The sequence below is a fragment of the Protopterus annectens genome, chromosome 4.part1 (genome assembly GCF_019279795.1).
Source record: "Protopterus annectens isolate FY-2018-M chromosome 4.part1, PAN1.0, whole genome shotgun sequence".
Lineage (NCBI taxonomy): Eukaryota > Metazoa > Chordata > Ceratodontiformes > Protopteridae > Protopterus > Protopterus annectens.
The window spans coordinates 574009738-574035707 of NC_056734.1; the positions used below are offsets into that span (position 1 = coordinate 574009738).

General features: G+C 36.3%; 1 protein-coding gene across 1 annotated transcript in view; it reads right to left on the reverse strand.

Annotated features, from left to right (window-relative positions):
* Nucleotides 1–12081: 12081 nt before the first annotated feature.
* PEX5L (peroxisomal biogenesis factor 5 like) overlaps nucleotides 12082–25970 on the reverse strand; it is a 1534471-nt gene continuing 1520582 nt past the window's right edge. Inside the window, exon 13 of the mRNA XM_044070386.1 lies at nucleotides 12082–16915. Coding sequence (XP_043926321.1) covers nucleotides 16714–16915 — 202 coding nt within the window. The 3' untranslated portion in view covers nucleotides 12082–16713. The remainder of the gene's footprint in view (nucleotides 16916–25970) is intronic.

Genomic DNA, 25970 nt, shown 5'->3' on the forward strand with positions numbered 1-25970 from the left:
TTCCACAATTTACATATGGTAATATTTTGACAGTTTTATTCATATATTTAAAACATATGTAAACAGTATAATGTTGACCAAAGGGTCTGGGTACAGTTCTGACCCCCTTACTCCATGATAAAGCTGTAACTGTTGTTTCTAAATTGTCTGATACTGATTATTTAAACTATGATAAAGTTAAGCAATGTTTATTGGAATGTTTTAAGTTAAAACCTGAAGCTTACAGAAAAAAAGTTTAAGCACAGAAGCAAGGCAGATGAAAGTGTATATGATGATATTGCTGATTTAAGCACTTATTTTTATAGGTGGGTGAGTGATTGTTAGGTCACCACTTTTGAATAGCTGGCAGACCTTTTGGTGAGTGAACAAGCCCTTAGCACTTTGCCTGGGGACATGAGAATCTGGCTGGCAGACAAGGAGTGTAACCCTGAGCTGAAGAGAAAAGGGATCTCTACTTAGCAAGCAGGGCAGCACTGCACAAGAAGGGGACACACAGTGTATGGATATAAGTGAACCTCTGAGGGGCAACCTAAACCAGCCCAACAGAGTCCACCAGTAACAGGTGAAGCCACTAGTTCAGGTACATGTCCAGTATCAAGGGTTAGATGTTTTAAATGTATCCAGAGGGGCCATGTAGCACACAAATGTTCACTGGAGCAAGGTGGGGAGCAAAAGGTGATGATGCCTGCAAGTGGGAATAAAAGCTTGCCAGGGATAAGTTATTTGGAGACAGGAGGGGAACTAAACTATCACTGGAGTTTGTATCCTATCTTAGTGGATGGAAGACAGGCCACTGCTAAGAGAGACATGGTCTCTGACATAACCATTGTGTAGCCTGCAGTGGCTAAAGAGGAGCAGTACTTGCTTGGGCAGTCCACTCCAGTCAGCACTTTAGGAGAGACCCTAGTTCAAATTCCTTTGGCCAGGGTTCACCTTGACTAGAAGGGTGGAAAGGGAAGCAAGCAGGTAGGTGTGTTTGAGGATATCCAAACAAAAAGAGTACGAGCGACTCAGGGTAAAAACAAGGTGCATAGAACAGATTCGTGAAATAAAATATAATGCACCAAGTTAACACACAAACATACGTTTATTCAAACCAAAAAATAGAAAAAATAAATAAAATGGTTAGCACTTTCACAACTACACTAGTTGCTTCATCAGACACAGTAGTTTAACATAATAAAGCTTGTATAGAAGATGCAATAAAGTCAGCTGACAATGCAATAGTCACATGTTCCAATGCTTATAAATGTGTGACATTAAATATATGTAAATGTAAATATGCATAAAAACATAAATAAATATGAATTAATATACTAATAAATGGTTAAAACATGACTATAAATATATATAAAAGACTTAGTTAAAATACTTAAAAATATATAATAATATAATAATTCTAGTGCTTCAATGGTCTGGCTTTTAAAAAAGGTTTTAAGGAACTGTTTCCATTCAAGCTAGGATATTTCTCAGCATTCAGTTTAAGAATCTATTTTTGTTCTATGCTTTCTGTAGTATTTTCTAAGTCACCTCTCCGTATATTTGAGAGGATAGATTTGATTTTTCTAAGTGTTGGTACTTTTCCATGCAGACGTTGTATTGCATGTAAATATATTCATAGCAACAAGACATTTATTCATCCTTTACGTAAATTTATTATAACCATTTATAGCTATACTGATTGTAGGACTGCTAATGTTGTGTATTTTTGTTTCTGTCAAAAATATTTTGCATATTATGTAGGAAAAACGAATAGGGTCCTGAAAGACAGGATCCTTGAGCATGTTAGAGATATAAATAATTGTAAAGAGACAAGTGCACTGGCAAATCATGCTAGAAAAACGGATTCATCTCATACTTTTAAGTTTTTTGTTATTCAACATGTCCTCTCAGATATACGGGGAGGTGACTTAGAAAATACTACAGAAAGCATAGAACAAAAATGGATTCTTACGTTGAATGCTGTAAATATCCTGGCTTGAATGGAAACAGTTCCTTAAAACCTTTTTTAAAAGCCAGACCATTGAAGCACTAGAATTATTATATTATTATATTTTTTACATGTTTTAACTAAGTCTTTTATATATATTTATAGTAATGTTTTAACCATTTATTAGTTATATTAATGCATATTTATTTATGTTTTTATGCATATTTACATTTACATATAAATGTCACACATTTCTAAGCATTGGAACATGTGACTATTGGATTGTCTGCTGACTTTATTGCATCTTCTATATAAGCTTTATTATGTTAAACTACTGTGTCTGATGAAGCAACTAGTGTAGTTGTGAAAGCACTAACCATTTTATTTTTTCTATTTTTTTTGGTTTGAATAAACATATGTTGGTATTTGAGGATATCCCTGCAGATGTCTTGATAGGGAATGATTTTGATAATGAAGTACCTTGTGTGCATGCAGTCACAGTCAGGCTTGTAGACAGACGTGTGGGTCTGGTAGCCTAGGGGAGACCCTGACAGACCCGACACCTGTAGCTGGGGCTGGTGATGTGGCTATTTCAGTGAGGGAGCTACTCTGTAGCAGTTAGCCTGAAAGTGAGCCACAGCTGCTGGTAGGTACTGATGTTCCCGTAGACAGGATGACTGCAAGGACAGACATGAGTGGTAGTGCCCATGCTGACAGTGAGGCACCGCTGTCAGAAGATACCAAGCTTCCTGTGAAAAGGGAGCTGGGAAGGGTCACAAAGGTGGAGTTGAGACAATTTCAGCTTTCAGATCTTACCTTACAAGGCTTGAGGGAGATAGCTAAGGAGGCACCTGCTTGCTGCTTCTCAAGGAAAAGGGGAGTCTGTATACTGGAACAAAGGGTTACTGTATAGAGAGTGGACCCATGAGGGAGGGCTAGTGGGTGAGGTAATACAGCAGTCGGTAGTACCTAGAGTTTAGCATCTGGCACTTCTAGCCATAGCCCATGACATTCCTTTTGCAGGTCATATGGGCATAAAGCATAACAAGAGACATATTATGCAGAAGTTTTATTGGCCTGGGATTTCAAGGGATGTAACAGGGTACTGCAGGACCTGAGAGCAGTGCCAAACAGTAGGCAAGACAGGAGACAAGGTCAAAGCTCCTTTGATGCCTTTGCCTGTGATTGAAGAGCCTTCTCAGAGGGTAGCTATGGATACTGTTGGGCCACTGAGTACTCCTAATTCCACAGGAAAGACGTATATCCTGTTGACAGTATATTATGTTACTAGATATTCTGAGGCAGTGGTTCTGTCCTCGATTGAGGCAGAGAAGGTGTCAAATGCTTTGTTTAGAGATTTTCAGCAGGGTAGGTTTCCTGAGAGAAATACTGACTGACAGAGGTGCCAATTTCATGTCAGACCTGTCAGCTTGTCTGTGGAAATGCTGTGGGGTGAAGCACCTAAAGACCACCCCTTACCACCCCCAGACTAATGGTCTTGTGGACAAGTTAACCTCTACACTAAAGACCATGCTACAGACATTCACAGACCAGTTTAAGAGAGAGTGGGACAAATATTTGCCCTATCTGCTCTTTGTATACAGAGAGGTACCCCAGGAATCCACAGGTTTTTCACCCTTTGATTTGCTTTATGGGTATAGGGTGAGGGGGCCTGTAGATTATTTGTGATGAGTGGGAGGTTAGTGCGAATCCCACAAGGGGTCTGTTGTGGCTTATGTCCTAAACCTCAGGACAAGGCTTAGGGAGCTCATGGACTTGTCCCAGGATAACCCAACAGCAGAAAAATGTCTGGTATGACAGGAATGCTTGAGTTCAAGAGTTTGCTGTGTGACAGCAGGTTATGGTGCTCATTCCTGTCAGACACAATAAGCTACAGACATTAAAAAAGCTTAAAGAGGATTTAAGAGGACCCCCTGTGTTAGCCAGCCCAGATTACAGCAAATAATTTGTTGTGCAGGTGGATGTTTCAAACCATGGGGTGGGGGTTGTACTCAGCCAGGTTTCCTCAGAGAGAGAAGAGCAAACTGCTGTATATCTTAGCTGTAGACTCCAACCCAGGGAAGGATGTTATGCAGCTGTACAAAAAGAATGTCTAGCCATAGTATGAGCTCTGAAAAAACTTCAGCCATATCTACATGGAAGGAAATTCACTGTGATTACAGACCACAATCTCTTAACATAACTACATTGTACCAGCCAGCAAAATGCCAAGTTATTAAGGTGGATCCTAGGGTTGCAGGCATATGACATGACAGTGCAGCACTATAGTGGGGTCATCAATGCCAATGTAGATGGGGTCTCAAGACAGGGTATAGGTTACTGTGTTCCCAGACAGGTCCATTTCTCTCAAGCAATGTTTTTTCCAGGGTCACTTGAAAAACTAGCTTGAGTCTTCAAAGGGGGGAGAGATGTGATGATATGAGGTATTGCCATCTGTGCTAAGAAGAGTAGAGTAGTTCATGTGCAACATATGCCAGTATTGCTAGCTGGAGTTTTGTAAAGAATTGTATGTCATTTGACTATCACACTGATTTGTACAGATGCATTTGTTTATGTATCAACAGTGGGTCCTGCTAGACAGAAAAGAGATATACATGTATGTCAGACAGTATTATTACAACTGATTAATTGTATATGCTTTAACAGAGAATTCTGGAAGGGAAGAGGTTAATTTCTGTCCACTAATTTTGAAAAATAGGTTGAAAATTAAATAGGTTGGTTTAGGCCATAAAGATTTTTATCTTACAGATCTGACTGCAGCCAGAGACAAAAATGTCTGTGAAAACCATGACTAGTAATCTTACTGTATTGTCCTTATGGATGAACTAATTGCTACCCTGCAAGAGTGAAAGTTTTGAAATTGTTTTATAGTTTTCAGACGATGCAATAGATCCCATCAAAGCTCTGTGTATGTATTGTACCACAGTCTGGTGACCAGATGTGAGGTCATTCTATAACCAGCACTGAAATGGTTCATTAGATTTTTATTTCTATTTATTTTATTTTATTTTTATTTATTTGATTTTACATTTGTTAACCGGGAATGTCCGACTGGAGCAAGGTCCATTTACAGTGGAGGTCCGGGGAGAAAAGCTCCACATAAAACAAGTACAGTGGTAGATATATAAAAACAATCACAATATATATAGACAAAGGATATATAATACAATGCAATAAAAAATGTATATATACAATAGTTTGTCTATGCAAGCTTATGCAATCTTAGTTTACACATAGCTGAAATTGGATATGAGTATTTTGGAGAGAAATACTCCCTATTTGCTTATGCAGTAAAAGAGGTATCTCACAAGAGATAATATACAAATACAAAACATAATGGTTTATGTGTAGAAGCTCCTCGTGGGAGTATTTTTAGTACAGTATTGTAGGGATAGTAAAGAGTGAGAATATGGGGTAGTAAGAGTGGGGTGGGGTGGGGAGTGCAACTAAGTGATGCAAGGACATAGCCAGGACTGTGCGAGGTGTGACTTGAGTAATTTTTTGTATAGCGATATAGATGGAGCTGAGGTGATATTCTGGGGGAGGCTGTTCCATTTCTTGGTGATGGGATAAGAGAAAAGAGCTTTTCCTGCAGTATTGTTAGGTTTAGATGCACAGAGTAGGGTGTTGTTGGATGACCGCAGGGGATGGTTTACTATGTATTGGTTTAGTAGCTGATTTAAGGCTGGGGCTTTGTGGGGATTTTTTAGTATGTTGTAGGTGAGGACTAGTTGGTGGTAACTAATTAATTGTGGGAGTTCTAACCACTGTAGTTCTTTTAGGGCAAGACAGTGATGGCTTCTAAATGTGGAGTTATTTGTGAATTTTGCTATTTTGTTGTAACATGAGTCCAGTTTGTCCATGTCTGTTTTCCTGATGTGGGTTAGTATTGGGGAAGCGTACAATAGGGTAGACAGTAGGTGTGTTTGGGCTACAGTGATTCATGCTTGATCTGATAGGAACTGTTTGTGTTTGTATTGAGTTCCTAGCTTTTTATGTACCTTTTTAATGGTTTGAGAGATATGGACATCAACGTGAAGATCCTTATCTATTATTACACCGAGGAGCATAGTATGGGGTGAGGGAGAAGTTGCTGTGCCATTTTTGGAAGTGATAGTGAAGGCGGTAGGTATGGTCCTGGATTTATTGGGGGTAAACAGAAATAAATTTGTCTTGTTGGGGTTTAGAATAAGTTGGATATCAGTAATCCATTTCTCGACAGAACAGAAGGATTCTTGGGTAAGGTTTTGAAGGGTGGCTATGGATGTGGCTGAACAGATTAAGGTGGAGTGATCTGCATACTGTATGAGTGATGCATGCAGGGTGTAGGTATGTAGTTTATTGGTGAAAATTGTGAATAGTAGAAAACCTAGTATTGATCCTTGTGGAAAGCCAATAGTAGTTGGTAGTAAAGGTGATAGTACACATTGCCATTTGACTGCCTGTTGTCTATCAGAGAGATAGTTTTTGAACCAGGAAGTAGTGAAGGGGGCAAAGGACATTGTAGCTAGAGTGTCTAGAAGTAGGTTGTGAGAAACCATGTCGAATGCCTTAGATAGATCAAGGAATATGGCAGATACGAAGTGATTGTTGTTTCTAAGTTGGTTAATGTGATTGGTGAAGGACAGAAGAGCAGTAGTTGTACTATAATTTGGGCGGAAGCAATGCTATGTAGAGGAGAGAAGATTGTGTGAGATTAAGAAGTGCATCGCTTTTGTGTGAATACATTTCTTTAGGAGCTTGGAAAGGGGGGATAGGATAGCAATGGGGTGGTAGTTTGATAGCTCTTAGGAGTTACCACCTTTGTGTAGAGGAATAATGTATGACACTTTCCACAATTTGGGGATCTGAGCTTCTTGTATGGAACGGTTAATAAGAACTGAGACACGGTAAGCCAGGGACTCTGCAGCTAATTTTAGGAAATTATTGGGTAGACCATCTGCTGCAAGGGTGGTAGGTTTTAGTTTTTTTACCATGGAGGTTGGTATAGGTGATAGTGTAAAGGAGGGTAGATCTTTGTTATATGTGGTTGGCATGACTGTAGCATTATTGTTAGTTGGGTAGATAATGTGAGAATAGAATCTGTGAAGTGGTGATTAAATTGAATAGCTATGCTGTCATTGTTAGTCTTGGTGTTTGGGGCTGGGGTGGTAGTTTTGCCGGGTTTTAGAAGGGAATTGATAGCGTGACAGAATTTTTGTGGGTTTTTGGAATGTTTGTTTTGGACATTAAGAAAGTAGTTTTGTTTATCCATTTTTATTTGTTTTTTGGCCTGATTTCAAAGTTGTTGATATATTTCTCTATTTTGGCCAGTATTGTTCTTTTTCCAATTCTTCCAGGTGTTGTCCCTGGTTTTTAGTAGGGCTTTTGTGGTCCTATTTAGCCAAGGTGCATAGTTAAATTTGGTTCTACATTTCTTAATGGGGGCTATTGTATTTATAGCATTTATAAAAGTACTATTGAAAAAGTTGACTACCTGGTCTAGTGCTAGAGTCTGTAGCGGGTGCCAGTTACATTGTTGTAGTATTCTAATGAGAATTTGTGGATTAACCTTGTGTTCATCTCTAATTTCCTTATTTAGTATGGGTTTGGGTATCATTACCTGTTTATGAAGTAGGAGTGTGGGGCATTAGTGGTTAGTTCATCAGGTAGGCAGCCCACATGATCATTTTCTTTAGGGAAATTAACTAAAGTCCAGTCGAGAATGGATTGTTTTTTGGGGTTTTTTTGTCGATTCTGGTGGGCTCTTGAATTAATTGTGAGAAGCCAAATAAGTTAATATGGTTTGAGGGATTGTTGGAGTTACATGTAAGCCAGTCTAGGTTTAGGTAGCATAATAGTTTCTTGGGGCAGGTTGGTTGAAGCCCATTGTAGTATTTCTTCTATTATAGGTGTGTTATTACCTGGGGGAATGTAACTGCTGAGTATGTTGATTCTTTTTTTGTTTTTAAGGGATATAACAGAGCCTAATGTTTCTGCATTCTGAAATTTGGGAAATGGGGTGTTTAGAGACTGGAGGTTAAGTGTGTTTTTAAATAGAATTGCAACTCCACCTCCCTTTTTGGAAAGTCTGTCTTGACTTAGGATACTATACCCTTGGGGGAGAATTTCATTGTTTTGGGTGTTGGGTTTTAGCCAAGTCTCGGTAATAGATAGTATATCTGGGGAGTAGTGAGCTATGAGTGCATGTAGGTTATGTAGTTTGTTGGATATACTTCTTGAGTTTAGGTTAATAAAAAAAAGTTCTGATTTTTGGTTGTGTGAAAGAAGTTTGTTGAGTGGACCTGGGTTGGGGTGTATGTCTCCTGCAATTAGTAGCCATTATTTGATGAATATTTGGAGTTTTATAGTGTGGGCTAGGTCAGTGTGTACTCTAGATGCTGTTTGTTTATTGAGATGTATTTTGGTGTGTGTCTTGTGTATGAGAAATAGTGAGCTGATTTTGAATAATGTTGAGCAGATTGCAATGTTCTTGTCTGTCTGTATGTGTGTGTAGGTATGTGTTGTGTGAAAGGTACTGTTTGGTGGTAGTGTGGTGTGCATGGATGTGGTATAGGCTAGGGTAGTGAGAGTTAGTAGTAGTAGTGATAGTATGGCCTGCATGATTTGTCTGGGTGAAGGGAGAGGGGAAGTTTGCAAGTGGATGGGTATGCTATGTAAGTGGGAGTGGATGTCTTAATTGATTGATGGTGATAGGCTGTTGTTGATGGGGGTGTGATTATGAGGACTATAAGTGTAGGAGCACTGGGGTGGGTGGAAATTGGGGGTAGGGTAGGGGAGCAGAGTGAGCCCTCAGGGTGAACGGAGCAGGAAAGAGCAAGAGAGGTGAGTACAGCAGAAAAAATTATCAGCTGACTGGAGTTCAGCGGCTATATCAAGAAGTTTTGATTTTACTGTAGGTGAACATTAAAAGTGTAGACTAACATTCAATATGGGCAGTGCAGTAAGGACGGAGGGAATATATAACAGATATAGAGGTGGTGAGGTAGTATTTAAATGTCTACCAACTTTGCTATATAGCTTTTAGGATTTGGGATAAAAATTTATTTTTACCCTTTCTGTTGGTGGATGTTGCCACCTAGTGGTTAGATGGGATATCAAGCAGGAGAGATAAGCAGAAAAACTTCTCACAATGCAATTTATACTATGTTAAAATGGGAGGGTGGTAAGGGGTCTGTGGTAGGCTGCTAAAGCTCAGACATGGAATGGTCAACTAGCAATTCTAGGTTGTATATAAAGATATTAATGTGAGATATGACAGAAATCTCACAGCAGCACTTTGTCTTTCAGAACCTGGCAGGAAAGATCTCTCACAGATATCCTTTACAACCTCACACCTCATCTTGTCTTGCTGTAGTAAGCGACTCGACACACCTCATCTTGCTTTTCTGTAGTAAGCAACTCAACACACTTCATCTTGCCTTGCTTTAGTAAGTAATCAGGGAATAGTAATTCTTTAGCTCAATCAGGAAAATATAGTGAGATTAGTTTTTCTGTACTGTGTGAATCTATCCAAATGTGTTATTTTTTATATCACCTGTGATTGAAACAATGGTGTTTATTGTAACTAGATATTCAGTATTCTCATGTTTTCTATTTTATTATTTATTATTAACTATTTCTATACCTTTCATTGTAGCTGGTCTTTTAGAGAATACTTTTAACATATTAAGAGTACTTATGCTTATTTTAGTGTCACTGTAGGTGCTCTTGAAAGCATTGCTGCACTGGTCAAACTCTACCATTTGTATTAGTATTAATTGGATGCCCTTGTAAGATCCTTAGAGAAGCTGACTGGTGGCAGCTTAATTACCTTATAGTCTGGGCAGAGGGGCACAGCTGGCAAATCTATGTCAGCCTTTCCCAGGTGTGTGTGTGTGTGTGTGTGTGTGTGTGTGTGTGTGTGTGTGTGTGTGTGTGTGTATGAAAATAAAATATCTAAGTGTGTGTCCAGCTACTTGGAACAGGGACACAGAACACCAAAGTGGTCAGTATGGAGTCTTGTTTGGGGCCTGGAGAAGAGAGAGAGACAGAGTACAGCCCCAGGTCTGGAGTGTGCTCCCTGTGTGCTCTTAGGGGAAATTGTGCTTGGTGCAGAGAGCTGCATCTGAAAATACTATGTATATCCATTTTTGTTCCTAGTGGTCATCCCTCAGTCAGTGGTGAGGACTGAGGCTCCTTGATTACTGGCCCAGAGTAGGGACCGTCACACACATGACATGACAATCTTCAGTAAGAACAGCATTTATGAGGGGGTTGAAAGCATGAGACAAGATTTGGCAATACTGGAAAATGGGTGCCTATGTGGTTTGAATTCAGTTGCAGCAAAGTACTTATTTTTGGGAATCAAACAAATTGAGGGGAAAGTATATAAAGACAATGGAAGCTATCAGTAACAAAAACTGAAACCCATTGATATAATTTCAAATGAATTTTAAGTAATCAAAGTATGTAAGAAATCAAAGGAGAACGTACTCAGAGATATAGAGGAAAATCTGTTAAGAAAGGATGGAAGAACATATTAATTCTGTTTATGTCTAATTTGTATATATCCTATTTAGATACAGAATCTAAAATGTTGTGTAAAATTCTGGAGACCCCCCCAACCATAAATGATACAACGAACGTCTATGATGGAGGAATAAATCAATTACTATATATACATGACAGATGGAGAAAACTTTGTTTTAGTATGTCAGGAGCAGTTAAAAAAAAACTAAAACAAAGCAGTATCTTCCAACATGTGCAATAAAACTAGTGTATATGGTTATTCAAAGGAATGATTCATGGTCTGTATGAGAAAGTCTTTTTTCAACAGGGAAAGTAGATGATGCAAAAAACATTCTCTTAAGTTTGTGATTTCAAACACTGTCATGGAATTTAAAGATGCATGGGATAGAGATAGATGCATTTTTATGAGTTGGAGATGCAGGTGTCCTTTTGATTGTCTAGGCTCAACATAATATCTAAGGAAATAAGCAGATGGGTAGGGTCAATGATTCCTAATTTGCAATTATTTTATAGGCTTCTGTTTTATAATATTATCTACAACATGTAAAGTATCATCTGGTGGATACAGTGATGCAGACAACAACATTTTCATTACATTGCAAAATATTCAAAATGTGGCAACTGTACCTTTATCTAACAGGAATCAGTGTCATATAATTTGGCCATTTTTTGTCAACATAATCAAATTCATCTGGCAATGAGAAAGTTAGTTCTAGTCTAACTACTTCAAAGTTTAGTCAACTGATTGTTATTTGCTGTCCTTATGAAGTGTAAGGGTACTACTCAGTACTCATTTCATTTGTTGCTAAATTTATTGGTTTATAGTCTATGATCATCAGTTTTTCTAATATTTGAGTGTAACGTCATGAAACTTGTACTGGATGTAATATTATGATGTAATAGTATGGCTGCATGCTGTAGTCCATTTCCAGACCCTTTAAACCATTACAGTTATATCTGTACAGTTTAAGAGCTGTTTGTTCATTGTTATTAACATGTTCTTTTCTCAAACCATGTAAGTTTTGGTTGTTATTGTAACACACTTAAAGCGGATATGAAGTTCACCTGATTTCATAGTTGTAGCAAAAAGACTTATTTCTCTTTATGAATGCACATTTTTCTTTCTCATGTATATAAGTCAGAAACATTTGCTTACCATGAAGGTCATCACTGGGTTCCATAAACAGCGCAATGTACACAGTATGAAAAAATATGGTAGGGAAAATAATGGAAAAACACTTTTCCTGATTTGTCACTTTACATTATTTTCCATCATGTTTCACAACATTTTTCATTTTCAATTAATATTTATATTTGCCAAATTGTAATTAAATATATGTGTACATTTTTGAAATTACTTTTTTCGCTATCAACAAGATCTTTATTTAACAAGTGCAACTCAAGTGCAAAATGGAATATGCCATTGGAGTTTTGAGAAAATAAGAAAAACGGTTTACAAGTTTGCTATAGCTGCAGTTTTGTATATGACTCAACTGTTATTTGTAAATCAACTGAAAAATATGTCCGACTTTGTGCAGATTTCATATAAATCCGATGTCTTTCCCTCCTACAAGTCCAAGTCTGGCTAGAGAATTTGATAAATTTAATTACAGCAGTAGTTTCTAAAACAGAACAATTATTTTAATTTAATAAAAACAATGCACTGTATACATTAGAAATAACATTTGTTGGGGAGAAAGAAAGTAACAAGAATATTATGAACTTGTGAAAGTCCAAATAATATTTCAAAACCAGTTGTTAAGCAGAACTTTGTATTCCTGTGGCAAATGGTCTGAAGATTTAATTGCGTTGCTTGTAAATCTGGTAAATTTATAAAGGATGCCTCCAAATGCTTCAAAAGCCTGATACTGTAGATTTCGCAGTAGAGGTGGGTGGAGCAGTTAACTGTTTGAGGAACTGAGAACTGTATCAGCATCATCTTCATGAAACTTCAAAAACTGCTAGTGTGCGTGATAAGCTTTCTTTATACAGGTATGATGCTAATACAGACCATTTTGCAGATATGCCAAAACCAAGCAATTATATTTGTAACAGAAGGAGTTAGCAAGCTAACTTGCAATAAAATGTGAGGAGTTGCTATGACTGTTTTCTCAGAAATGTAATGTAGCTACTCTAAAAACTAGAACTTATTAATGACAATAAACCCTTAACGTTAATTTAGAAGTACTTCAGTGAAGAATCTTCTCATAAATCATTTGTATATTGACATCATCTTGCCATACTGGAAATCAGAGATGGTGTCCAACTCCTGTTTCCATTACCTTAATTCTGAATGCATGCATCTTCTACTGTATTACCTGAGAAAATAGTATCACGTCTACAAAAAGGATTTATGGTTTCTTCATAAATTGCATTTATCCATTTATTTACAGAATATCAATGACATAGAATGCTTGAGTCATGTTTTACCTGCCAGAAATGTAAAGATGCAGTAACCTAGAGAAATAAGCAGCATTATAAGAATGTTCTGGAATTTAAGAGGTAGCATACATCATGGAGAAAGACACTAATCATATCCCTTGGCATTAGAAAATCCTTGAATTTTTACTAATAATGTACCTTAATCATGGCATATCTGTAGTCTCGTGATGATTGTTAATTTCTCATTTCTGGAATTAAGTAGCAAACATGCAAGAAACTATAGATTTGCTCAATGAGGAGTCCAGCATAAGTATGTTTCAGCATATCACAAAACAAAATATAACATTTTTGTCAATACAGTCTACTTAGGTCACTGGATAAACTTTGTATTTCTAGGCATTATTTAATCCTTCACTGCTGATATGACACATCAGAACATCTTATACACAGCTTTTTCAACTACCTCACATGAGTCTACTGTAATAGTGCTAAATGATGTCAGACTTCCTTTCTGCAGAGAATATCATACCACCAGTACCACATGGGAAATATATCATCATTCAGAAGTCCTCATGATGGAATTTCAGAGCACAAAAGTTAAACTGAGGGAGAATTTCCTCTTTCTTTCTATTCATTATTAAGAATAATAAGTAAGGTGGGCAGGATGGCTGTGGGGACTTTCACACAATACACAAAGCTGTCAAAATGTTAATATTGACATTATTTGACATTTTGGTTGTGAAATTCTGAATCCAATCTTTCATAATTATGAGCTGCAGTCTATCATTTACCACACATTACAATGCAGTACAACCAGCAATGGGAACTTTAGTAAACAATTTCACATTTTTGAACCATTGATTAGTCTTAACTTTGAATTCTAATAATTAGATATTGAAAGAAAAGAAGCCACATAACTGACCTCAAGTAGCAAGATTACAGGCTTTTCTACATGTGTAGGGCCTGTACATCCTGGGAACATGCTAACAGAATTTGATGGTGGATAGGGACTCCATTCACCACTGTTTGGATTACCTGAATATTCTACTTAACCAACGGTTTATTTTTCATTTTTTTCACCTCCCATAAGAACTATCTCAAGTCTGTCCCATATATTCTCAAATTCTGTTGCTGCATTGCCTCTACCACCACTACTATTACTACTTTGGAAAGGCTGCAGAAATGATTTTCTCACTGTGTATAACAGACCCTCTTCTAAATGAGAGTTTGGAATGTTTGATCCAACCAAACTGTCTGGCTGAATGAGGCCTGATACTGTGGGTCATAGAAAGCTGCAAAGCAAGCCCTGCTTTGATATGGCCTGCACTGCTCCTCGTCGGTCAAACTAAAAAGGTGTCAGTAACTGTGGCTTGTGTTGCTGATGTTCAGGGATGTGCCCGGAACTGAAGCATCATATAAGCTGATGTGATAAATTCTTGGCATTTAGTGCAGCAGTGGAAACTCTGCTCCCAAGGTTGAAATCACAAGTACAACCCCCCCACCATGTGATAAAGTCACAAAAACTCTATGTTTCTTCTACACATAAGTTTCCCTTCCTATGTTTGACTACTTGGCTTTATTTGAGGCTGTCTGTGTAAAGCAATGGGCAAACAGACCACCAGTACCAAGCCAGATATTTGGAACCTAGTTGCTACCTAATAAGACTGCAAGCTACGTCTTAATCATTCTGATCCATCAACAAATAGGCTGAGTAAGGCAGCCTTTATAACCACACTCACTTCTTTTAAGATATTGTACGTTGCCTCCTAACTTAAGCAATACCAGAAGGTAACTGATCATCATTTAATCAAATGGATGAGTATCAAGTTAGTGTTATCTCTAATGAAACCATTCATGGGACAATAACTGAGAATTATATGGAACAGCTCTTGAATTTTACAATGTGGCTTAAAAGGACAAATTACCTTTACCTTTGAAATGATGGAGGTGCATTAGTGGATATGGTAGTGATATGAAAAGATCTACTAATACTAGCAACAATGGACCATGTCAAGATCAGGAAGTGCTTTATCCATGGAATTAACGTGTGTCAAGTTTATACAAGGCCAGTCAAAATAGTTACTCCAGCACTCTACGTCTGCAAGGGATGGATATGACTTTAACTTCAGTTGCTGCTTGAAAAAAATTATGTAAGTGAAATGACCCTCACAGATGATTCACTGAAGAATTCTTAGTAAGAGCACCTGTGAGATCACAGGTTTTCTACATGTGTAGGGCCTGTACATCTTGGGGACATCCTAACAGAATTTGATGATAGACAGGGATTCCTTTTACCTCTGTTTGGATATACATAGGCATACAATATGGCAGCAAGGAGAAAATATCATTACACAAAATGCCAAAACATTAATATTTTCATGGGTTCTTTACTGCTGGCCTCACCATCTCACTTAACTATGTAAAAATTAATACAATTTAGATTGCTCCATAATGAAAGAAAATCTTTAACATTCTGTGTGCGATGTTTAAAATAGTTGGCACTCCATATATCAGTCTTTTAAGATGATTTATATGCAAGTTATATAAACATAGTTGCAAATGTTTCTCTCTGGCATGATATATATATATATATATATATATATATATATATATATATATATATATATATATAAAATTAAAAAAAGCTACTGCATCTTTACATATAGGCATTGATGCGTATAATGGAATACAGTTCATAAACATATTAGGTTAATTATATTTCAAAATATCAGCATATTCCTTAACTCTGTAACATGCATTTAAAAATAGAAACAAATAGTAAGCAATTGATCATTCTGGTAGTGCTCATATTTTTGTCTAGCAAAGTTAGAAATAGTATTACTCTATCTAGAAAAAATAATTCAAAACTCATTACATATTGTCTAGAAGACTAAAGTGCTACCCAATAAATTTCTGTAACAGTTTTTCTTATGCTTTAAAATCTGTGCAAATTTTGCAACTGCATTATTTATAAAATCTATGTTATTCTTACTATAACATGGCAATTTCACTTTCAAATCTTGGCTTGCTGAATAAAATATTAAATCCTTAGAGGGTTGAATTTGGTCCATTCTACCAAAATGGCTATATCCTCTTTACTTCCCTAAACATGTATTAAACAATTCCACTGGTTATCAGGATCTTGCTGGCTTCGGTTTGTTGATCCCAATTAAATCTAATTGCTGGAATCAGAAATGATTATATGGGAGTATAGTACAAAAATTATTTTTATGAACACAATTCTGCCTTTTGGTTATCAACCAGTGGTCTTAATTCTTGAATTAAATGCATATTTTTGTACTATTTAGTTATTGTACACATTCACAACTGATACGTGCAGGAACATTATTAAATATTTTGGTGATACCTTCACTGCATAATGTACAAGGTAGACATGAATGTGAAGAATTATCCTTTTAAGGAAGAATTTTCCCCCAGTTTGCCCCCTTTAGAATATTCAACAAGCAGATAATTACATAGACAGTAGAGGTATTGTAAGATTACCTAATTGTTACCGCATGCAATGACTTCATTTCAGAATTGTTGACTGGCATGTCAGCAACCGCAGTTGTGCAAAGAAGTCTATTGTCTGCTTATATGAACTGTCACAAAGACAATATAATTTCCAATCCATGTTAGCAGATTCATCTTATCTCACTTTCTGAATTGCATTTATCTGGTAATTCAAGTATTTTATTGCATTTTTATTCTGCAATTTGTGCTTCCAGATTTTGTTGATACCACACTTTTCTGTTAATGCTCCCTTATCCGGATGAATAAAAATAAAAATAAAATCTCTTCCTCTGTGTTTCAGATTCATCACTTTCCTTTTGATCTTTGGATTGCCATGAAATATATACATAGTCTTTTCACAAGTCTAAATTGAAGGCTTTCATTAATGTATCCAGATCGCCAACATTTGCTGCTTGAAACAACTCTGGTTGGTCCATCATAGAAAGTGCTATGCGAAGTGCTGCCCATATATTGCCAGACATGACTTGATTTGATAGTTGCCAACTTCTACTCTGTCTCTGCATACCTAGAGCTGTGAGAAAATTGCCAGCAGCCTCTCTGAAAAAAAAAGAAAGTTTTACAGACAGTAAAGTAGACATTTTTTTCTCTTCAGATACTCTAAATCATGAGAAATAGATTTTGTGTACAAGTGACTGTAGGCTTGTGAAACTCTTCTATACCCAGGTATACATTTGGAAATAGCAATAAGAAAATAAGAAAATATCATTATAAATATATCCAAGTGTTGTAGTAGTTTCAATTAAGTGGTTTCTTTCTTTGAAGGAAACTACTCCTGGTACAATTATGACTGACCTTTTTTTTCATATAAAAGTGTACAATCTTTCAGTGAATACGAAATCATTTTACAGCTGATGGTAGACGTTCAAAGAGTGGATAAAGGATGCCGTTCTTAGCCTTTTTTTGTTTTGTTGCAAACTATATACAATAATCATAAAAATATAGGTAATATGGTGATGAGTTGTGAAGACCTGTGAAGTTGAGCACCTTCATTTCTGTGTGTGTGTTTATATATATATATATATATCTATATCTATATGGGTCTACTTCAGAATGTTGACCGCTCAGAATGCCGACTTTCATATGGCCGACACCATATGATCGACAATCCAAAAGACCGACATCCTGAAATAGCACCATTCACCATTTACCTACCTATAAACACAGTAAGACCGTGTTATGCAGGGGGGCAAGCCCTGCACCCCACACCCCCTGCTACTTAAATATTCTCGCTCCGAAATCACACTACAGTGCTATCATTTGTCGGCCTTTCAAACGTTCACTCATATGGTGTCGGCCATATGAGTTTAGAACATTTGAAAGTTCAAACAAATGAAGGGCTCCTAGATATATATATATATATATATATATATATATATATATATATATATATATATATATATATATGGGTCCCTATTAGATTACCGAAGTTTCAAAACTTCAAGCATCATACAACTGAGACCATATGATCAAAGTTTTGAAACTTCGACTGTTTGAATGGAGATCGCCATACATCAAGGAGTGGGAAATTTACCATTTTCCTCACTGTAATGTGATCTTGGAGTTGGCATATTTAATTAGCAGGGGGTGTGGGGGTTAAACATAAAAAAATAATTGTTTTTATTTTTTTATTTTAGTTTCAAAGTTTCAAAACTTCAATCATATGGTCTCGGCCATATGATGTTCGAAGTTTTGAAACTGAGAGGACATCTGATAGGGACCCAAGATATATATATATGTGTGTGTGTGTGTGTGTGTGTGTGTGTGTGTGTGTGTGTGTGTGTGTGTGTGTGTTTGTGTATGTGTGCATGTGCGTAGCATGTATAAAGTATATAACCTATAGTTCCTAATGCTCACCTTGCTGTCCTGTAACTGAAAATCTACACTTTAATAACTTCAGCAATGTATAGCCAGGTAGTTGAAACAAATTATGTCCCTAGCCTTGTGACTTACAGCTTTCATCATTCCATATGTTTGGTTTACCACCTTGTCAAGATATCAGATATCAAAGAAGGAAACTGGAGTGGGTAACTTTATTCCACCATCTTTGACTAAGTATGCATCTGACATATTTCTCAACTGTGCAGAATTTCACAGCATACCCAGAATTTTGCCTAACATTTTTAGTTTGTTACTCACAAAATTTGTGCTTTTTTGACAAATCATTGAGGGTTGCGTTCACTAAATAATGACAGACATTTGAATTTTACTCTTCATATTTTTCAGAATAAGCATGCTAATGCAAAACATTTTATTCTAGCAACTTTCTAAGTTTATAACAACAATGTTTAACATGTATCCCTGAATATGGGCCTTTGTCCCGATATTTTTGGCATTGTCCAGAATTCTTGGGCTAAAAGGTTGATAGGTATGGCAACTGGCAATATTCTATAATTTTAGGATGAGAACATAACTTTTAAAAACAAACTGTACAGTTCAAAAGCCATATAAATCTTCTGAATAAAATGTCTACTGCAAACAATATTTAGTTAAAAAAAAAATCATAAGCAGAAATCCTTATCTGTGTGCATAGATGTTGAAATGGTGTTTTGCAGCTTTGCTTTTTTTTGCTATGGAGAACTGTTGGATTTTACTGAACCTTGGTGAGTACAAATAGGATGAGGTTTAATCTGATGAAGTTTAACTCAGCAGTGATCTCTATGATCTTTGCTTTCCATAGAAAATTAGAAATAGTGTAATTTCTAGGCATGTGCTGGCAGTAATTATTTGGTTTTTCACTGATTTCTCTTTTCTTTGTGTTGGTATCACTATGGAGATGGTAAATAAAAGTTCAGGCATGTGGTGGGCTTAACCCCACATTGTGTATGCGGGGATACGGGCTTACTCTCCTGAAAAAAAAAATGTTTTCATTTGGCTGTATTGCTAACCATTTGTGTTAAGCCACTTGGTTACTCACTGAATTGTAAAATGGTGAGTCAAAGTAAAAGTGGACTGTTAAAGTCAGTTTGATCAGGATCTTTTGGTGCTATGTTTTTGTAAAGACGAAAACAAACATGATAAGAGGGCTCTGCATTATGTGTGCTCACTCTATACCTTAAATAATGACTGATTTAGTAGCATGTGGCACTGACCAACCATTGACAAATTAACGTAAAAAAAATCATGCTAACTTTTATCTGATTGAGCCTACCAGAACTGTAAGCAGTTTGGAGTTAGCGAAGAGGATTAAGGCTACAAGCTGCTTCTTGTGGTCCAGGTTTTGATTCCCTCAGCCTTCACTTGCCTGCTGTCACCTCAAGCAAGTCACTAAACCACAATGTGCTTTGGGACTATTGAGAATTTGGGCTAGACTCATTAATAGTCTCCTGGACCACATGCCTTTTAACTACCGATAAACCTAAGTCTTACCAGTTAAGAAATCAGAAACAGTTTGTGAAAATGAATTGCTGGTTGTTCTAAGTTGAAGAATAATATACAGCTGAAAGAGATAAAGAAATCAGAAAGCATTTTTATGTTTACTAAAAATGAATTCCTGATTGCTTTGATTTAAGGGATACTCCACAGCTGGAACAGGTGTGCAAGCATTTAATTTTTCCCCTATTTCTGTTCTGTGTTGAGTTGTTAGCCAGTTATAAATATGTAGAAACTATTACATTTTTGTGAGGCAGCACTGTACAAGAGCACATATGACTTTCTGCTTAGATCCTTCATTAGTTATTAAGATGGCTACAATCTGCAACAAAGCAGGCAGACTGGTAGGTGAGTTCAGAGTTCTCATGGACAAAAAAACAAACGAGGCGCTTGTATGTTTCATAGCATTACATATCATCTGGTGCTTGAACACCTATCACTTTCTGATTTGTAGAAACCTAAACAATTAGAATCACTATCTGTTATCATAGTCCCTCCAACCTCCTAACTTTTCTGATCTCATATAATTAGGTTTTGGGTGGGCACCATGAATTTTGTGTTGAACAGCAAAATCTACGTTTTCCCAGAAGCGCCATATAAAACACTTACGATGGTATTCGTAGTCATTGCGTTTAGGCATAAAGACAATATGTGCAGGTCATGCGTAAGGGTAGCTTTGGCATGATTCATAGATTCATAGAGCCTAGCTGCAATTAGGTGTGGCCGCTTTTGATTGACTTATGCACTTGAACAATGAATGAGATGTAAATTAGAACAGCCTCAGACCTTCTTATGCTAATGAGTGCTCTTCCCAACTGTTTGTGATTCATAGATGTTCTTTTAGGCATTTGTACGATATGTGCAGAGGCATTATAAAAGATGAAGTCACATCTTTTCTATCCACTTTGCAATTGGCAAAGGTGATTGCTGTAGCCGTCAGCCTAGGTATTTTTGCTGTCTGGTGCAGGGCTTACTATCACTGTACTCCAGGCATTCCTTAATATCATTAAATAAATTATTTTTTAAAGAACAGTTAGCTACTTTATATATCTGTTTTGTTTTGTACCTGACTGTTCACTGACGTGCAGTGAATTTAATTGGCAGGCACCAAAATGTTGTATACGACAATTTGTACAGTGTTGTTATATGTGATTAGTTTAGGCGCCTGAAGTGAAATAGTAAAAGTTTACCATTTCATGAGCCATCCCGTATTCTTAACTCATTCATGTTTGTAGCACCTTTTTTGTATGTCTCTAGTTAAAACACATAGCTCCTTATGGTATTCAGACCTTTTTTTTAGTGTTTGGCTTCTTTAACTAAGTGACTTACCAGCGAATAATAGACAGTATTAGATAAGGCAAGGAATAATTAACAAAATGACACTAGGACTAATAATATAGGATATCCCACAGAAAGTAATTACTTTTTTCCACTTATTAATCATATGTTCATATTTTTGTACATATTTTTAGAACTGAGAGACCTACATGCTGTTGAGGGATATGGTGTGAAATGCTATGGTGGGAGACAGGAAAATTCATAGTCAATATCCATTTATATCACAATATACTGGAGATACTGCACACTTTTGTTAGTAATTATGAGGATAAGCAATATTTCCATATATACTTAATACTTCAAAAAAATAAGTGACGTACAAACTATTCTATGGCATCAGGTGAAATCTTAGATATTGCTGAATAAAAAAATTACTGATATTTGCACTGTACATTGCACATCTTCTGAGATATTCAGTGTTATTTGTATTACTAATTATACAATCAAGCATATGTTTTCATATTTCTGTAAATATTTCAAAAACATGCATCCAGAGAGGCATTTCTCACTGTCATATCAAAGCTTATGTCTGGTTAACAAAAGTGTTCTAACAATACATGTCTAGGTTGTACAAGTTACAAGGTATGACAACTTGTTTATTATACAATGACTGGCCATTAATATTCAAAAACATGCATACTGACTAGCCAGCCCAACCAGCATGCCCGTTGTAAATCCCACAACATACCAATGGAAAAAGGTCCGGTCACCCGGACTTCTTTTTGTTCATATATTCCAAAACTTCTATTTTTTTTGTCAACAAAAAAAAAAAAACTATAGTTCGTACTCCGGACATACCCGAGAGGCAGCATGGAGGAAATATAAAGAAAATCAGGTATGTTATTTAAAACTAAAGATACGTACCTGATTTTCTTTGTATTTCCTCCATTCTGTCTCTATCTCCTACCCCTAAAGTAGCTCAAACTTTTTTTTTAATAATAAAAAAAAATAAATAAAAAAACAAAAACAGAGCAACAGAGACTTTCTTTTCTCCGTTGCTTCCTTTTCAAAGCATTGATATACTGGTTATGCATGGGAATGCAAGTTCCATATGCATGCGCAGTACATCAAAACAACGCAACAGTATACCACCAGCCACGGAAGAACTGTAATGCACCATTATACAAAGACATTATTTAAGAAAAGTAATTTTTTTTTTCTTAAATAATGTCATTGTATAATAGCAATAACAGACTCCGTGGTTGTGGTATATTGAAATTTACCCACGGTTGGCTTTATTTAATCACTCGGGCTTCACCCTCATGATTAAACCACACCTTCAATATACCACACCATGTCATCGGTTATTGCTTAATGAAATTATAACAAAAAATATAGCTCTGGGTTTGTGTACATTGTAATGCATTATAGTATTTATGAAAGACTATAAATATACTGACTGTTATTGTTGTAAAGGATGCTTCTTACTGATAACATTGTGACTTGTACAGTTTTAATAGCTTTGATTGTTCACAGTATACATACATTTGTTTATTTTACGCTTTTAAGTTGCTTTTTCAGAAAGTGCTCTGGAATGCAAGGATATCAGTAGGCTGCTACAGGTGTGACATTTCATACCACTACGGTGGTGGTGCTGCGGTAGCATTGTAGCCTCACAGTAAGACGTCCTGTTCGATTCTCAGCTAGAGCGTCTTCTGTGTGGAGACATGCGTGAATGGACGTACCTTCATTGAAGGTTGTGCGTCAGGGCTGGCAACTCGGCACATAAAAATCTACTGCCAATCATTAGCGGACCGGAGTTCCGCTGCGGCGACTCCTAACCGGGAAAAGCTGAAAGACACAACAACAAGGTGCTAATGATTTAAATCATGTTTATGGATATTTTTCAATCTTGCTTTATGACTTTGCTGTTCACGTAAGTACATATTTTCCATGGACAAATTTATTTTTGAAAAGATGATATATAAAGAAGTCCAGTAAGTGGATAAAAGCATTTATCATACATGAATAAAGCTGAGTTCTTTCTGTGACTACATTTTTTCTAATTTTTTATTTTTATTGTTTTATAACTTAGTAGTAACTTTTGAAATCTTGGACTGCTTTTAATTGTTCTGAATGCTGGAGGTTAGTTAACTGGCCTGTTTTTGTAACAAACAGCAAAGTGAAGACAACCTGCTACTCTTGTTCTCGGGAAAATTATCTACTGTGCAAGATCTTAGCGTCTCTACTATTTTCTTTCAGTTTTGATCCAATGATATCTCAACTAGAACTGTTCTAGGACATGGGTCAGAGACAAATGGGATAAAAGGAGGTTTCCTATTAACTTTATGTATGTTAGAGATGTCAAACAATTATAATGAACAATGATGCTCAACCTAGAAAAAATAGTAGTCCTGGGTAATACTGTTGATATGGTGTAATTAACAAATGCCTATCAACAATTTGATATGCTAAATTTACATCCCTTATAGAAACCAGTCCGTAACATTCACCATCACCCAGTATTTATTTCAGTCTGTCACATTAAGAATTAGCATGTGTAATAACCACCCATCACTGTTGTCTGCCTTCATATGCATTGCATTTTGCCTTCATCTAAGTTATGTTTTGTTTTTTCTTAAGTCTTGAAGAGCTTTATAATCCTATAAATTCAAATTAAATCTAACATGTTCAGGTTTGTTGTCTAAAGCCTGAATATTCCTGTCTTATAGATGTCCCAACATATTTAATGTCAAAATAAGGGATGTGTTAAAGGTGCTGTATTTTATAGATATGTTTCTCACAGGACAATTTTTCATAATGAAATGCAATTCGTTCAGATCACACATTTTACAACATAAGCCCACCTCTTAGTAACTCTCTACGCTTTTCAAGGACTTTCCTTCTAGTAAAATATCACCCTCTGAACAAAGGGGATAATTCACAAAAATATTAAAATTACTAAATGAAGTGCTTTAAATAACCATTACTCCTGTATAAACCTGACAATAATATTCTGAAATTCTTTTAAGCTAAACATTAGTCATAACACAATTATCAGTACAGAAACATTGTAATCCATGCCAGCATCAGTGTTGAAATTAACAAAGCTGTTTCTAGCTATAATGGTGTAAATGTTTTCAGTATTTACTATACTAAAACAATTCCCTGGGTTTTCAGATAATATATGTTTTCTTGGATTTGTAAATAGTTGTGTACTTCATTAGAGACGTCTAACATAGAATTTTTATTTCAATAAGATGGAATTGTTTACTGATGACATTTTCACTGTTTCCTTCACAAAATGAATGACCTCACCATGGAATGGAACCACCTGTGCATTGTGACAGCTTGTTTTAAAAGGAAAGATGGCTTCTGTTTGCAGTTGAAATATAGTTAGCCACCTTGGAATGCACTGAGACAGTGGTGTTGCTGCTGCTATCATATTCTTTTTTTTTTCTTTTTTTTTTTTTTTTTTTTGTCTGGGACTAGAATTTTGATTTGGGAACATATGTAACCACCAAGGATTGTTCTGAATTAGAGTTTCTGCTGTTCCTGTCTTTCTGTTTGTGTGTGGCTGTTATTTGAACTTGAGAAATTCTAACTTGTAGAAAAAGTAAAACTAAAGATTTCTGATCATAGATTTGTTGGATGTTATTTTTATCCCAAGGATTCAGACAGTTGTAATAAAATTAGAAACTGTTACTGAACTATCCACTGAAATATGTTATTTTCTTTTCCCTGTGCATCTGCAGCACTTATATGTATGATCAGTTCTTTTTAAAAGTTAAAAGAGTTTTCAGTTGCTCATTCATGAAAGCTTGTGGCTGATGTTTTTGTGTGACTCATGGTATCCAACCTTTTTGAAAGAAGAGTGGATAGCAATTCTGCCGTTACAAATTATGCAAGCAATATTGCCTGACAGAGTGTAATGTGTAATCATACAATGACTGTCAATTAGCATTCCAAAATGTGCACGCTGATTGGCCAGCCCAACCAGTGTGTCCGTTGTAAATCCAACATATAAAAATGGAAAAAGTCAGGTCAGCTGGACTTTTTCCATTAGTATTTGTCCTGATTTTTTTTGTCTGTGTGAGCACAGGTGACAACAGAGAAAGGAAGATCTCTGTTGCTTTAATCTCGCTATGTTATACGCTTAACATAGCGAGATAGAAGATATCTCACTATGTTAAAGTCATTTAACATAGCGAGATAGAAGATATCTCGCTATGTTAAACTCATTTAACATAGTGAGATAGTTTTAAAAAGGGAACAGAGATCTTCCTTTTTCTGTTGCTTTTTTTAAAGATATCTCGCTATGTTAAACTCGTTTAACATAACGAGGTAGCTTTAAAAAAGCAATAGAGATCTTCCTTTCGCTTTTGCTTCCTCTACACATCTCTGATGTACTGCATAAGCATGGGAATACAAGTTCCATACGCATGCGCAGTACATCAGAAAAAGCCCCATGATAGGGGAAAACTGCGGAAGGGCACCACGGAGGTATTATACAAAGACATTATTTAAGAAAAGTAAGTATTATTTTTCTTAAATAATGTTATTGTATAATAGCAATAACCCACGTCTGGGTGTGGATAATGCTAGATTTACCCACGGTTGTCTTTGTTTGGTCACTCGGGCTTCACCCTCTTGACCAAACCACACCAACCATGGGTAAATCTAGCATTATCCACACCCAGACGTGGGCTATTGCTTAACTAAACTGCAGCCAATGCAGAACACACTCAGTTATTTGGTGTACTTTCACATTAATAGATACAGTGCACACTATTTGACCAACTACACATCAGGATGCCACATATTCCTCAGTTGACACAAATGGTGCCTCAGCTTAACTGAGAGTTTTGTCTAATTTGCAAGATAAAGGTAATTGGGAAAAAAGAGGGTATATTCAACAAAATGTCTCCAGCATTCGTTATAAAAT